Source organism: Marmota flaviventris, chromosome 12 (assembly GCF_047511675.1).
Source record: "Marmota flaviventris isolate mMarFla1 chromosome 12, mMarFla1.hap1, whole genome shotgun sequence".
NCBI lineage: Eukaryota > Metazoa > Chordata > Mammalia > Rodentia > Sciuridae > Marmota > Marmota flaviventris.
In genome coordinates, this window is record NC_092509.1 from 96,810,697 (window position 1) to 96,826,702 (window position 16,006).

The 16,006-nt window shown below is 54.6% G+C and overlaps 1 protein-coding gene across 1 annotated transcript in view; it reads right to left on the reverse strand.

The window, feature by feature from the left end:
- Positions 1-6,589: 6,589 nt before the first annotated feature.
- Kiaa1614 (KIAA1614 ortholog) overlaps positions 6,590-16,006 on the reverse strand; it is a 33,394-nt gene continuing 23,977 nt past the window's right edge. The window contains exons 8-10 of the mRNA XM_034636356.2: positions 13,083-13,210; positions 12,192-12,376; positions 6,590-7,718 (exon numbers count right to left, since the gene is read on the reverse strand). Of these exons, the coding sequence (XP_034492247.2) occupies positions 7,525-7,718; positions 12,192-12,376; positions 13,083-13,210 (507 nt within the window). The 3' untranslated portion in view covers positions 6,590-7,524. The remainder of the gene's footprint in view (positions 7,719-12,191; positions 12,377-13,082; positions 13,211-16,006) is intronic.

A 16,006-nucleotide genomic window follows, 5' to 3' on the forward strand; every position in this document is an offset into this window, starting at 1 on the left:
CCTCTGCCATAAACTAACATGTGGTGCTCTTTTCCTCTGGATGTGACCTTTGTGGCTGTGTAGATGTTCACTGTGCTGAGACCGCGTTGTCCTGAATGCCTGCCTGTTGCTTGGGCTTCACGTGAACGTCTCATGGCCCTGGTTTGCCGACTGTAGCCAGACCTTCCTGAGAACAGTGCATGGTATCAGGTTATCTTTTAAGGTCATGAGCTGTCAAACTCAGAGCCACTTGGTTATTCAGGGGATGTTAAAATAAGGCCAGTCAGCTTCCTCGTTTGCTCTCAGGCCCTGCTCCTTGGCCTTGGTGGCAGCTGCAGCCCTGGGGTGGGATCAAGCTCGGGGCTGTTTGCCCAGCTCCACAGAATGTAGATCCCGCCGAGACGCCGTTTGTGAGTGGGAGGTGTGTCCCCGAGCTGAGGTCCAGCTTGGGAGAGGCCTATGTCTCTATCCCCAGCAAACAGTGCGTGTCCTGCCCTCTGGGATGGGGAGAGGACAGCCAGGACCCCAGAGAAGCTTTTGGAACTGCTTTTAAGCTCCTGCGATGGCTTCATAACTGGCCAAGAGTGGGCCCAGCTCTCCACGGACAGACTTGAGAGAGTACCCAGGGTAAGGGGGCCGAGAAGCCACTGAGGGGAGGACCAAGGGACCCCAGCCCTAAATGATGGATGGGTTACAAGTTTGTAAGTGGAAATGGGCTTTTCCTTGGCTTATTTGTTATTAGAAATAAGTATGATTTAGAGATAGGCAAAGCCCAGCAGAAATCAATCATTATATATTATCCACGCATAAATAACCTTGCAGCATTTTAATTTTAAGTAACTGGAAGGTGCACACTAAGGGAATGGGGTCAGGTTAGAACTGCAGACACCTGAGCAGCTTCCCTTGAGATGGTGAGAAGGGGCCAGAGGCTGGAAGTTTAACCAGCCTTGACCACAGCTAGATTTGTTTCCTTTATATGTGGCCCTCCGAGGTGGTATGGGACCAGGGTGGCTACAGCATCACCCAGGAACTTGTTAGAAATGCACATTCCCAGACCCCTCTCTGACCTGCTGAATCGGCAAGTCTGGAGGTCAGTACTGTCTTAACAAGCTGTCCAGAGGGTTCCAATGCATGCTTGAGTTTGAGAACCACTGCCACAGCATCTCGGACTTCAGGCTACAGGAAAGCATCCCTACAAAATAAAACAACATCTACAGCTTTGATTGTAATCCTAAGATTTATGACACTGCAAACTTGAAAACTTGAAAAAATATACTTGGGTAAAACAAAACAAAAACTCAGCTAGCCACCCTTAAGAGTGATATTTTTACACCCCGAAGTCTATCGGTAATATTTCTTACTTCTCTTGAGATCATGTTACAACTGTATGAAAAATACTGTTCAGTATTAAAGAGAAATGGAGAGACCTTAAACTGTCTCGGGTGTTCTGTCGTTGTTTCTCATTTTTGTTCTTAAGTTTTTTTTTTTTCATATCCAAGCACAGGCCCCTGTTCTCCTGCCCCCATTGATGAACACCCACTTGTGCTTCGGGGTCAGGCAGGAAGATGGGAAGTAGGAACTGTGCTTCCTCTGGCCAAGCTTGGGACTCCAGCCACACCACACATTCAAGATGTGCCAGAATGGGGTTTCTGTAGGACAAAGTGTGGGGAGCACAGAGACTAGAACAAAAGAGACTCGGGTCCCCTTTCCCCCTTACTGGAGTGCTGGCCTCTGGGAAGAGCTCGTCAGTCATTTTTAGGAGCTAGTTTCTCAGATTTTCTATCTAAAGAGCTAGTGCTTCTGGGTGGTACTTGGTGACCTGGCAGGTCTTTTCAGCAAGGCTATAGTTTCCCCTTAATTCTCACAACCTATGAGGTACACGCTGTTGAGATCTGTTTTACACCTGAAAAGTAAGGTGTGAAGTAACTAAGAAACAACAGTAAGCACAAGAGAGACTTGGAACCCAGGTCTGACCTTTTCCTCCTTGAGACTGATTTCAGTGGTGGGGGGCGGGTCTCAGCCATCCTTCTAACTTGAGCAGTGGTTGCACAGAGCCGAGGGGGAGGAGGCATCAAAGCCGCTGTGCACATTAGTGGAGGATTAAGGCGTTGAACTCAGCAGTGCCGGGATATAGCATGGATACCAGTTGCCTTGGACTTGACCATGTCTCAATTTTTTTAAGCCCATTGGAGAGTCAAGAAATCTGCTGACCTGGTCCAGGATCTTGGGCAGGTCATCCTAACTGATAACACGTTTTGAAGCTTTTATTTATTTGGCTAGAATTAAGCAAAATAAGTGAGCCAAACTCGATTGTATAAACCCAGAAAAGCCTAGAGACGTCTTGGGTGCCCAGGATGAGAACCAAAACTGGCATCTGAAGGCTGCCAGAAGCTCGGCTCCTGCCAGCATTCCTTGTTCCTACTTAACTCTGGAGCGGGTGGAGGCTGGCGAGCTTGGGGGCCACAGGGCATGGAGCTGGCTCTCCAGGGAAGCCTTTCTGTCCCGGTAGAGTGGGGCCTCCTGCCTCGGTGCCTCCATTGTGGCCTGGGGCATGCCGGCTTGCCTTTTTCTCACAGCTGTAGCTGGGGATGCGGGCACCCCAGAGCAAAGCAGTCCGCTCCCCAGGCCTGGCACCTGGCCAGAGCCCTCAGGGCAGTTCCACATTGTGAGTAGGGGCCTGAGCCCAGGTTGCAGAAGGCTGAGACAAAGGCAGGCTCGGCGGGTGGCCAGGCATCCACAGGACAGCCGGCAGTACCCTCCAGGACTGGCAGGCAGCTGTTAAGCCCTGGCTTTGCAGGCTGAGTATCCGAGCCAGTCCCAGCAGCCCCTTCCTCAGGGGCCGCACTCCGACCTGGCCAAACCCACAGCCTGAGAGAGCTGAGCAGAGCTGCTTGCCAAGGAAGGCGGCTGCCATTTCTAAGCAGGTGCTCTGGCTCTGTGGGAAAGAAGCTCCACGGAGGGTGGTGGGGAAAGGGAGGGAAGGGGATTCAATGACAGCCGGGCCTTTTGAATAGCTCTAGAATTCGCCTGGGGATTGGGGGAGCGGTGAAAATGGGTTGGGCCGATGGGCCAGGGAAGTCCAGTTGTTGGCAGGTAAGTTTGACCTAAAGAGAGTCACCATACAGAGCCCTGGGCACAAGATTTTATGGAAATTAATGAGAGGGGGCCAGAGTCCGCATGCTTGGGTGCTCCCCGAGACAGGAAGCATAATCTCTTTGAAGGCTGCCAGGTGGTGTGGGTAGACAAGGGGAAGGACACCCCAGCAAAGACCCCCCAATAAGCATTTAAGGGAACAGTAAGTGAATGAAGGTGCGGTGAGATGAAGCCCTGTCCCCAAATGCCCACTTGGTAATCCCCAACCTGGAGCCCGCTCAGAGGACTAGGAAGTCCACGGGCATGACACTACACCACTCCTGAGTCCCGCACCTCTTCTTGGTGATGGGAATCTAGGCTGTCTTTCCCTAGGGACCAGGCCTGGGAGGTTTCCTCAGCTCCCCAGCAGCTCAACCAGAGTGGGCGGAACCTGCCCTTGCCTTAGGCCAGCTGCTCTGTTCTGCAGCCTCTGTCCACTCTTTTTTCTTTTGGTCAAATGCTAGTCTCCTGCAGCATTGCTCTTATGGCCCATCCACACGTGGGTTTGTCAGGCTAAGGAGGTGGAGGGAGGCAATGTTCTGCGATCCTCCGGTTGAGGTGCAATCCACTGGGTTTGAATCTTGCCTCCGCAATTATTTGCTGTGGATCTTGGATCTTGGGTAGTGATTTAACCTTTGTGTCTCAGATTCCTTCTTCAGACTAACTCCAAGGTAAGTACTATATTGCCCTCACCCCCAGAGTTGCCCTAGGGATTCAGGGCTGTGTCCCAGCAGCCTGAAGCAGGCTGGCAGGCAGGGGGGTGGGGTGGACAGCGACTGCACAGTCCCCGGAGTCCCAGGTTTACTTTGGTTTCCAAAGTTCAAGCCATGCCTGTGGCTCCCTCTCTTGCCTGAGGTATGGGGACACTGCATGCACTAAAGCTCATTCTTGGGTCCCCGGGTTCCTGCCACACAAACAGGGCCTGAGGTCGCCCCATTAACCTTCCCATCCCAGGCCAGCTGCGTCCTCCCAGCCTGGCTCTGCGCCTGTCTCCAGCGCTTTTCAGCAATACCCAGGCACCGTGCTGGGGTTGTCTGTCCCTTTCTTGCCCCCAACTGTGCCTTCCTCCAGGGCAAAGGGGGGTCCTCTTCATCCGGGCCTGGGCATCCGCAGTGCTGCTGGCGATCAAGGGCGTGCAAAACCCACGAAACCCGCCCTCTGCGACTTCAGCAGCTCAAGCCAGCCTGTGCCCAGATGCCGCCTCAAGGAAGTGGCCTTGTCACAAAGGCCGCGGCATTCTCTGCCACCCGTGAGTAGAGGCGGAGAAGTTGCTGAGCGTGGTGTGGACAAAGGCTAGAGGCGGCCTGGTGCGTCCTGCGTCCTTCGTTCTGCCCAGGCTCACGGCGACACTCTGCTGTGCCAATGCGACTCACAGTTGCCTCCGGAGGGAGGATGGGATTGCTGCCACCTGTACAGTCCCCTCCTGGTCGCAAGGCCTCAGCAGAACTCCCTCCTCCCTCCCGCTGCACCCGGCACCAAGAGACACAGGCGGCTTCTCCTGGTGGCTTTTGAACTGCTTCCTTCCCCTCACACCTGAAGACTGACAGGTCTGAGGCTAACGTTGGTGCCTCTCTGTTCTGTGTGTTCCCAATATCAGGTGCATCCTGTGAGCCTCTGGGGACATGGGTCCCTCTATGTGGGGAAACCGAACCTTCACACAGGCTCTGGATTTTCTGTCCTGAGGCCTTGTCCTTGCAGTTAAGTTCCCGCTCCCCTCACAAGACCCGCACCTCCCCCCAAATCACCTGCCCTTCGCAGGACCTCCCTCAGGGCCACAGGGTTCCAGGACCTCTGCTGCCCGCCCAGGCTGTGTGGCTATGTTGTGCTTGACTGGGTGTCTTCCGCAGGGCCCCATTCTTGCCTGGCACCAGGCTTGGCTCCTGGTAATAAACCAGGAAGGTTCTGATGGTCCTGTTTGTGAGGAGGCCTTGGGCCTCCGCGTCAGCAGCTCCCCAAGCACAGCGAATGGCAGCGGCAGACGGGAGGTTGGAAGAACCGGAGTCCCTCCCGGCACACAATCAGGCCCGGCTTTATTTCACCCTGAGGGGTCACTGAAGCAAAGTTGGTGCCTCCCACCCACTGTCCTGGGTGCCTTTCCCCTTCCTTCTAGGCTATTCTGGCATGGGGGGGGGCACAGCAGTGGGAAGAATAGGTCCCAAATCACAGGGGTAGGGGAGGAGAGCCTGGCCATTGCCCCTGAACTTGGTTCTCCATCCCTGTGAAATGAAGGCAGTAAGTCAGACCTACCCGGCAGAACTATCTTAGAGACTAAGCCAGGCATGGTGGCACACACTTGTAATCCCAGCCACCCCGGAGGCTGAGGCAGAAGGATGGCAGATTTAAGGCCAGACTCAACAACGTAGGACCTCGTCTCAAAATAAAAAAAAATAAAAAGGACTGGAGATTTAGCCCAGTAGTAAAGCACCGTGGATTCAATCTCCAATACTGTAAAAATGATAATAGTAATAAAGACTAGATAAACATGGCAAGGCCTGGCCCGCACCTGGTGGGTGGCCGCTGCAGGAGCTCCTCCCCAGAGACTTTCCCTGTCTCCTCCCAAAGCCACCCCACCCCAGCTCCTCAGGCAGGAAGGCAGGCAGTCCTTGCCATCCAGAAAACCCAGGGTGCTTTTGGACCCTGAAACCCTCCCCTGCCCTTTGCCATGCTCAGATGGAACCCAGGGCCTTGCATATGCTAGGCAAGCACCCTACCACTAGCTACACCCCCAGCTCTGAAGTCCTTTTCAAGGTGAAATTTCTCCTGCTTCATGACCCTGAGGGGTGCTGGAGCTGCCAGGGTTTCCTCGGCTGTAGTTTCCAACGGTGGGGCTGTTTTGGGTGGGGAGGGGACCCAGTTTGTCTCTGAGGTGCCCCAGCCCCTAAAGCTTGTTGCTCTTCCTCCCTCACCCCTGCTCTGAGCCTCTGGGCTCAGGTGGAATCTCAGCCCCAGCCTCCAGGCCACTGTGAGAGGGACTTTAACTGGTTCTGCTGCTGAGGCCCTGGGTCACCTGTCATCACCCCTCAGGCTTGCTTCCCCACACCAGGGCCCTTCCTCACCCACAGTCTTCTTTAGCCTCCCTGTGCCCCTGAAAGCTGCCTGGGACACTCACTTCAGCCTGCTGATGGTGTGTGGTTTTGTGTTATTATTATTATTTACCACAGTTAACACCAGGCAAGTTCCAAAATGGCTCTAGGCTGCCTAGCTCACTCCCCAGCGGCACCTAGCCACGCCCCTGGGCTGTCTCTCCCCATCTTCAACCTTTCCCAGGGCTCCTCTTCCAGCCTCTCCCTGGAGGCTTCTGCATCTACATTGTCTGTGACTTTAACCCTGGGGGCCTCCCCCGCCTTCGCCTCTGGCAGGCTCACTGGCCACCCTCCTGCCTCTGCCCAGTCCCAGGCCTCCAAGGGCTAGTGAAAGCCAAGTGAGCCCAGAGAAGTTTCAGCTTGCATTTTAATAATTTAAGACTGACGCATGGCCACACACGGGCAGAACCCCAACCCTTCTGGCCGTATCCAAGCCCAGCGTAGGAAGCACCCAGGTGGAATGGCCACCCCGGTTCTCTGCAGCCTCCCTGCTGCCTGCCTGCCCACCCACGGCTGCCACCAGGGAGGTCTGGATAGGGAGCTTGCAGCTGGGGGCAGTGGGACACCAGCTGCAGCCCTGTCTGCACGCTGGATGCGAGAACAAAGCCGCGGCCTTCCTGGCCTGGCTGCAGCAACTGGAGGGGGGGGGGACCCACGGGCCAGCTTCTGCCCACCTCAGCTGTACTTCCCTGAACTTGGCCTTGATTTCACTTTTCCCCCTACATATCCCCTTACATATCATTAAAAAAAAAATTCCTAGAAATTCTTAAGGTTCTGGGTACCAGATAACATCTTCCAAATACTCTCACATCCTGACGGGGGTGGAGTACTTCATCAGGCCACAGGTTTGGAGGTTTGGCTTGGGGTATCTGCTGGCTGGCTGGCTATTACTCCAGGATGCTGTGTCCCTTTCTGGATGAGGAGCAAAGGTGGTGAGTGGGAGCCAGGAGAGACGGCTGATATGGCCTCCATCTTTGGTTCTGCAGTGTTGGGGACTAGGGGCACCTTTGAAGGGGAATGGGACCAGTTCTCAAGGGCCAATAAAGGACCCATGGAATCTCTCCAATATGCCCCAACATGGGGCAAGTCAATGTTGCCATCACCTCGAGCATAAAAGGACATCAGGATTTTCTTTCCCCAGTTCTGCATAAATTAATGATCTCCCACAGATTTCTGGCCCTAGGGGAGTCAATCACAGAAGCCCTGCCATAGCCCGAGGGGCTACATGTCACCATCATCTGTGGTTTAAAACGGTCCACAGAGTATCTCTTCAGTGCATTCCAGCCATTCAATCCCGGGGCAGTTCAGAGCTTCCAGCTGCACTTCTGGGTCACCGTGGGATAGGCCTCTGCCGCAGGACACGTAGTGACAAACTCTCTGAGTGGGCCAGAAGCTCCTGGACGTGAGCCAGGCCCAGCCCAGCAACCTTGGCCCCATTCACCTCAAGGATCTCGTCCCCCACCCCGAGCAGCCCTGAGTACAGCTTGGCAGTGTCCAGGTCAGCCATCTCCTGCACGTAGAGCCCTGCAAAACAAGGCAGAATGCAGCAAGTGAGACCCGAGTCAGAGCTGGCAGCGCTGCAGGTGCTGTCCAAGCGCAGGGGGAGAGGGCTGGTGTGGGGCACAGCCACGCGCACGCACAAGCGTGTGCACACACACGCACGCACACACATGCACACACACCTGGTTCTATCTTGCAACAACTGGCTTTATACTGAGATACAGTGTGTCTCTTCCACGGCATAAGCCCATTTCTCTGTCTCCTCTTTAAAAGTGAAAACACTTGAGGATGGTGTTGTTCATCCACACCCCAGTGTGACTGAATTAATCTTATCTTTTTCCAAGATGTAAAATAAAGAAGAAAATATTTTTTTTAAATGCCTACTGGGTTCCTGGAACTCAGTGGGACTCATAAATAGATCCAGCTGCCACCCTGAGTGGCACAGGACCAGCACAATGGCCAGGGTGTTAGTGGAAATAGCTGAGGCCCAGTTGTTTGCCACATGGTACCTCTGGGACTGACCTACTGTCCTACTCACATACAGTTCCTCACTTGGGATTTTGAGGCATCTGGGCAAAAGCCCAGGAAAAATACTTCAGAAGCCATGATGGCTTACTCTTCTGTTTCACACACCCCCTCCCTTCCCCTCCATGTGAAGAGGCCCCGCCTGGCCAGCATGATTATTGCCTGTGTCTCGAAGGTGCCCAGCAAGCACAGGGGACCGTGCTTCTCTGCCTATTCTCTGCTGCTGATTCTCAGGGAGCCCATGTTGCTGAGGCAGGCCCTGCAAGACTTGGGCTGGCTTCCCCTGTCCTCTGCTGGCCAAGAGGCACAAAAGCATCCAGCTGAGGGCTGGACACCCTCTCAAATTCGCCATCAGCTGCTCCATCTGAGATTAAATGAGGCACAGCTTTTTCAGGGAAAGCTGGACCCCACTACCCATTTTCTGTACTGAGTGACCACAGGGGTCTAAGGGCCTAGCCCAACCTGCTAGAGGACTACAGGGGATGACCTTAAGGGACAACATTTGTGGAGCTGACCACACTGGAATTCGCTGGGCAGCCTAGCGCAGCCTCCACCCCTCCCACTGCCAGCCCTGCCCAGCTGGCTGCACATGGGAGACGTGAACAGCTGCCCACACACGGCCGTCTCCACTTCCTCTTCTAGAACCAGGTGCACAGCAAGAACACGAAGGGGCATCTGGCTAGTTCTTCAGGGTCTGGTTTGAAACCATCTATGGCACCTTGGATTAGTGGCCTGGAGGAGCCGGGTCCAGCTCGGCCTCAGTCTGGCTTTTCAGAGCCAGCCCCTGAGCCTGGGGTCTGCAGGAGCCCCTGCCCCTGCTCCTGCTCGCAGCACCGGGGTCTGGGCTCTGCTCTGCACACAGGGCTCTGCACACGTTCCCCGGCCTGGGGTCTGGCGCTCCCTTTGGTTGCTTCTTGGACAGGCTGAACCTTCCCAGCAAGGCTCCGTCACCCCTCCTCAAAGCACGTCTGCCCTCCTGGCTGCACGGGGCTTTCCGCCAGGCCTTGCCCTCTCTTTACTTCCTCTCTATGGCATCTGAGCAGCTTGCTTGCTCTTCTCCACCCCTGTGGCATGGGGGAGGGATGGAGGGAACCCCAGTGACTCTGGGGAAGCGTCTGATGCGCAGTGGGAGAAGCAGGTGGGGAGTAAGGATAGACCCCAGAAGAATGCTGACCGTACTCTGGCATTTGGGGGAGACGGGTAGGTGTCCCAACTCAGTCATAACCAACATGACAGAGGCTGCTCTTGCAGGCATTTGTTGTCTGCTGGAGGTAGCTTTTGTTGAGGATGCGGGTCTCTGTTACAGCAGTTATAAGCAGAGGCAAAGCCAGCTGTCCTCACAGGCTGGTGTAGAATGGGAGGTGACAGCCAGCAAGTTAACACCGGCATCCTGACATTTTTATCAAGGAGCCAGACCAGCCCCAGCTCACGGCCCTCTGAGGGAAGTAACTGCTGCTGGAGAAGGCCAGGAGCACCAGACCTGCCATGTTCCCTGTGCTCAGGGATCCCTGTGTGACACCAGGGGCCAACTGCAGCAGCAGGAGCAGGGCACACCTGGGAGGACCAGTGTGGTAAGGGGAGCAGACCAGGAGGAGCCCAAGGAGCCCTTGGTGGTTACAGACCCTGCCCATCACTGCTCAAGGACAGGAAGTCGGGGAAGGGCTCTCTCCACCTACAAAGGGGCCAAAGAGACTTTGGAGGGGTAGGGGGGCATGCCCTTTTGTGGGCTCTCTGTTTCATGTTTGGTGCTGGGGATTGAGCCCAGGGGTGCCCTATCACTGAGCCACATTCCAGTCCTTTTTATTAATTTTATTTTTATTTTGAGACAGGATCTCCCTCAGTTGCCCCATCTGGCCTTGAACTTAAAATCCCCCTGCCATAGCCCCCTGAGTGGCTGGGATTGCAGAGAGCCACCGGGCCCCGCTGTGTTTACCGTGGGCACATTGACAGCTGAATGCAGAGCATGCTGGTCCCTGTCTGGGGTTCTGTTCCCCAAATATACCTTCTCTTTCTGCAGAGGGAAGAGAAGAAGAGTGCTGGACACCTTCCTCCCAGCCTTACTGAATGCCCGTCGGACTCTTCAGATTGGTTCTGTTATCCTCATCCCACATGTTAGAGACCTGAGCTCAGAGGGGAAAGTTGCTTGCTCAAGGTCACCTCACAGCAGGGGCCCTGAAGTACACCCACTCCAGGGCTCTCTGGCTCCACAGGGCCTGCTGGGAACCCTTCTGGGTTCATCTAAGGAGAGGGGGCACAGAGAAGGTGGAGCAGCCGATGGCTTGGGGAGGGCTGGATGAGGCTCAGTCTGTGCTCACAAATGCCATCGCCCTGTGACGACTGGCATTCCCCCCCACCCCAGGTCTAGAGTAGGGAGGACCTGTCCTCATGCTCATGTCCAATCCATCAGTGAACTTAGTCAAAACTACCTGTAAGACTCCCAGAATCCACCTCTTGTAACCCTCTCAGTCTGGTGCCACCCCAGTCCGGGCCACCACCATCTCTGAAACTGGTCTCCAGGACGGCCTTTGTCCCACCAGGCTCTATTCTCAACACAGTGGCTTTAGGCCCTACTCAAGGGTAAATCTGAGAATCTTGCCCTTCTGCTTGAAGCCCTCCAGTGGCTCCTGTCTCACGCAGTGGGAGAGCCAAAGTCACTTAGGGCAGCACAGCTGCCACCTTTCTGAGCTGGGCCCCAGCCTGACCCCCTGGCAGCTCCTCCAGCAGCCCACACTCCCCCTCCTCAGGACTTGGCACTTGCTGTTCTCTCTGCCTCAAATGCTCCTCCCCTGACACCAATGTGCTCCTCCTGTCTCTGCTCCAGTGTCATCTTTAAAAAGCTGTCTACGCTAGCTTTGTGTTTGTCTCTTACATTTTTCACTAAGGTACATGAGGCCTGTAAGGTCACACACATACACATCCCACATCCGTGATTCACAAGGCAGACCTTTTGTGAACACAGCCCAACTCCCTCACTGGAATGTGAGCTCAGAGGTCAGGTTCTGTCTGCTCTACGTACTGCTGGAACCCGCCCTGGCAGGTGTTCAATATGTAGCTGCTGAAATAATGAAGGATGGGACAGGTGCCGGGGCTAGTGCCGTCTGCAGACGTGGGAGCAGGCAGATTTTTTTCCAGGCTAAACAACTTTGAGATAAAGCAAGCACTAACCCTCCCTGGCAGGGCCCCGGGACACAGGCCCTGAGAATGTCTTTCTGGGTCATTGCTCCCTTTCCCTCCCCTCCTTCCCCTTCCTCCGTGTACCTGCCCTCCTTCCCTCCTCACCTCACCTGGGGAAGAGCTTTGAGCTTTCCCTTGCCTTGGCAGCATTCTGGACCACAGACCTTGGGCAAAGGCCCACACGAATTGAGTTGCTCTGAAAGACTCACGGATGGCTGGTACTGAGCAATGGCCAGGGGAAGGTGAGGGCCAGGTCTCCCGACGGCCAGTGTGGAATCAAGACCCAGCAGGCCCCAGCCAGGAGTCTGGAGCCAGGGTCCACCTGATCATGACCCACAGAGGCCAGCCCCAAGGGAGGAACCTGGAGAGTGGCACGGGCAGGCGGGCGGGCAGGCGGGCAGGCAGGCGGGTGGGCAGGCTCCACATGCCCAGACAGACCCGAAGGGAGAGGGGAGCTGCTGAAACACATCAACCACATCAAAGGGATAGCTGGGACCTGGCAAGCACGGACGATTTCCCTCCGTTCTCCTATGAAAAGGTGTCCTTCAAGATTCTGATTTCAAGATGTCATTAGGCAGCAGCAGGGACAGCGAGTCAAACCTGGCAGCCCCACCCCTGGGCACTTCACCCCTCAGGGCTGCACAGCTTCCGGGCAGGGTCTGCAGGTGCGGACTCCTGCAAACTCCAGTCCTGCAGATTTTGAATCTGCAAAGCTCCGCTGCTCAGCCAAAGGCCAGAAGCAACCCAACAGGAGCCAAGAGGCAAGACTGGGTTTGCTGAGGAAGGGGAGAGGCTTACCTGAGTCCCGGCGCCCATTCCCAGAGGCTACACAGAAGCCAAAAGTGCCCTCTGAGGAGCGCTGCAGCTGCAGCTGGCTCGTGCCATCTGGGAACACCTCCACCACGCGGCCCACGGTGCGAGGCAGGCTGGGGGCACCCACATCTTCCACACTGAGGGCCCGCCGGGGAGGGGCCTTGGCCAGCCTGCGAGGGGACCAGAGACACAGTGAGGACAAGGGCCCAGCCCTTCCCTGGCTTTAAGTTGACCAAGGCGTCTTAGACTTCAGAGTCTGGGACTGAAGGCTGGGGCCCCACTGACCACAAGGGCAGAAAGAGCAGCCTGGGGTGGAGACCACAGCTGCCCCGGGCTCTCAGTGCCTCTGCAGAACCAGAAAGCTCCCCCACCCAGCGGTGGTGTCTGGACTTTTAGGCAGAGACTTCTGAGAAGCCGAGAAGCCAACGAAAGTTGTAATTTCATATGACATTTCTAGGAGTTAACAGAGGGGGCACTGGGTGAGAGCACCTAGCCCACAGGGCCTCAGCAAAGAGGTACGTGTGGGTCAAGGGCCTCTCTGGGGGCCCCTGTCTCTGGAGGTTTAGTCAGATCTTTGCTAGGCTAAGAAAACTCTAGAACATCTGATTCCAAGATATTGTCAGACAGCAGAAGGAGAGAAGAATCCAACCTGGCAGCTCACCCCTTCTGGAATCCCACACCTTCTCAGCGCCCCCTGCACAGGATGAAGGCAGAGGTGCTACTGCTCCACCTGGCCTCTCCATACAGGGTTTGTTAACGGGGAGGCACAGGCAGCCTCTTAAAGGGACCGTGATGCTGAGGCAGGAAGGAATTGAGCTTATAGCTCCACTGGCCATCTCTGAGTTTACTCTCTAGACCATCTGTGTCCACTCTTACCTGCCTCGTGCACTGGAATCTCCTGGCCCCTCTACCAGGTACAGGCTGGACCGGTCCCCCTTGCCACTCAGCAGAGAATGGAGGTTCTGAAAGGAGGAAGCTTTCCGATGTTGGTGGGAGGGTGACACCTGGTGGAAAAGGCCCAATATTGCAGGTGAGAAAACCACCTGGGCAGGGGTTGACAGAGGATTGAGGTCCTCTTAAGAAAGTGATGTGCAAACTTTGCTCTCTACTTCCAAGTGCTCAGTAGGACCCACCAGAACTCACTCCTGCAGATGGGCCTACACTGAAGCATCAAGGTTGGTTATAACAACTGCAATAACAATTCAGTTTTATACCATTAGTTATCTCATTAAGACAATCTAATTTTCTCACTGATTAGCAACAAAGTGAGTTTAACAATACAATTAAATCATATTTTAAGAGTTAAAGCCAAATATTTTGCGATTCTTTAGTATCCCTTTTATGATCACTTTTGTTCAAAAATTTGCTCTTTATGTACATTAAAACATGGTGCATAAAAAGTCCAACAAGGCAATGATCCCTCAAGAGCCCACAAAATGTTGGGAGTGGGGATGAGACAGGTTGGAAGCTCTGGGTGTGTAGTGAGTGCTGGGTGCAAAGCAAGGATGATGTGTAGGGAGTCAAGAGGGCTTCATCTTAGGGGTCTGGGGTCGCTGGGGGAGCTGGGAAGCAAGAGCTATCCATGTAGAGAAAGGAATGAAAGCTCCAGGAAGAAGAAAAATAGCATGAGTGAAGACATGGACAGACGTGAGAAAGCTTGGCACGTTCTAGAACATATGTGTGGTCTGGGAGGGGAGGTCATAGAGTTTGTAGGAGATGGGCCAGAACAGGGGCCAGCCCTGAAGGACCTCAAACACCCTGCTAAGGAGTGGCAGCATTATGTTAATTAGAAGGAGATCAGATCTGCACTCTAGAAAATGACCCAGTGAGGCCCAGCACAGTGGCGCATACCTGCAATCCCAGCGACTCAGGAGGCTGAGGCAGGAGGATGGTAAGTTCAAGACCAGCCTCAGCAATTTGAGGCCTTAAGCGATTTAGCAAGATCTTGTCTCAAAATAAAAATAAAAAGGGCTGGGGATGTGGCCCAGTGATAAAACACCCCTGGGTTACATTCTCAATACTCCCAAAACAAAAAAATAAAACAAAAAGAAAGTGACATAATGAGGAGACCCTTCTGAAGGTGGGGGTGGGGCTGGGCTGATGGAGCCAGGCAGAGAAGCAGCCTTTTAAGTGAATGTCACACATTATTTATTACATTTGGAATCTATGTTGCTATGGTCTGAATGTCTGTGCTCCCTCCATTCACTTGGAAGGAGGCCTTAAGGAGGTGCCTGGGTTGTGAAGGCAGAACCCGGTGGGCCCCCAGACAGCCTTTGGGCTTTATAAGGGAGGTTACAGTCATCTGAGAAAGCAGCTCTCATCGTCACCCACTGGGCCTCAGCCTTGACCTCAGACTCCCAGCCTCCAGAACTGCAAGAAACACATTTCTGTGGTATAAAAGCCTGGTCTATGGGATTTATTGGAGCAGGCTGAATGGACTAAGTGATCTAAAGATGGCAGATCTATTATCAAGACGCCTAAGAGGCAGGCTCAAGTCCTCCTGGGAGGACAAGCAGACATTTCCTAGGGAACAGGGAGGAGGAAGGGAAAGTTTCCAGACACTAGCTCCAAGGGCCCTGAGAGGAGCCACAGCCCATCGGAGGGGTGGAAGCAGCTGGTGTGTTTGTGTATGAGGGCAGGCGGCTGTCCACTCTGAGGCAAGAGAATCACAAGTTCAAGACCAGCCTCAGCAACTTGGGCAGACTCTGTCTCAAAAAACAAGAGGCTAGGAGCACTTTCCCAGCGTGTGCAGTGCCCTGGGTTCCATCCCCAGCACCACACAGAGAAGCAGCCACCGCCCGACCACGGAACACGAGTGTGCCGGCCCAGCATGCTAACTGGCGGTGTCTTCCCTGGAGACATGTCATAAATACTTCTGGGTGAGACAGACTCCTCTTTTATCTCCTTTTTTCTTTTCTGGAATGTATCTTTCTCCTGCACTGTCCTCCTGCACTTTAGCCTGCTCTGTCCCAGCCAGGCTGCTTTCTGTTTGTGGGTTCGGCTTAAACCCCTCTATTTCACTAATGGTGTCATCGTTTCCCTTGAGGACTTTACAGAGATGGAAGCTCTGATGGCCGCTAATCTGGTCCCACAAATGAGTTTCTGAAGCACAAGGGCCCTGCGGTGGCCCTCTCCCCTGCTTGCCCTCTCTGCCTCTGATTCTCTGCCTTCCAGTCATTTGGCCAGCAGATATCTTCTGAGTGCCAACCGCCTACCTGGTACTGTCCTTGGTGAAAGAAAGCGGGTGGAATTTCCATTCAGCTGGCATCCTCTTCCCCTGCAGCCTGAGAAATGAAAGGCTCCCATGCCCTGACCAAGCCACCTACCGCAGTCTGTCCAGGAGAGGTGGAGGTAAGAGGAGAAACAACACTGCACACTGCTAGGACAGGGCGGGGCTTCCGGAGCCTGGTAGGGAGCTAGTGAGCCACGCTTGGCTTGCTAAGACTGTGGCACGGGGGAAGGCTGCCGTTAGCCACCCGAGTCCACCCCCTCAGCACGCGCTGAGGGCTGAGCTGTGTTTGCCATCATGAGAGGCCTTGGCAGTGCAAAGATCAAATGGTGTTTCCTCAATGCACTCAGCGAGGGGAGTGAGGGGAGAAAGCAGAACAGCCATGAAGGTGGCAGCACCCAGCAGAGGCCCTGCTCCGCCAGAGGATCGACCGTCGTGGCTTCCTGGGAGATGGGCCTGAAGTACTGATGGGTGAGCTGCGTCAGCAGGTGGAGAAGGGGAGCCTCAGTGGAGGTGAAGACTCAATCCCTCCGTGTGTGATCTTACCACAGAAGTGCAAGGAGGTCTAGCA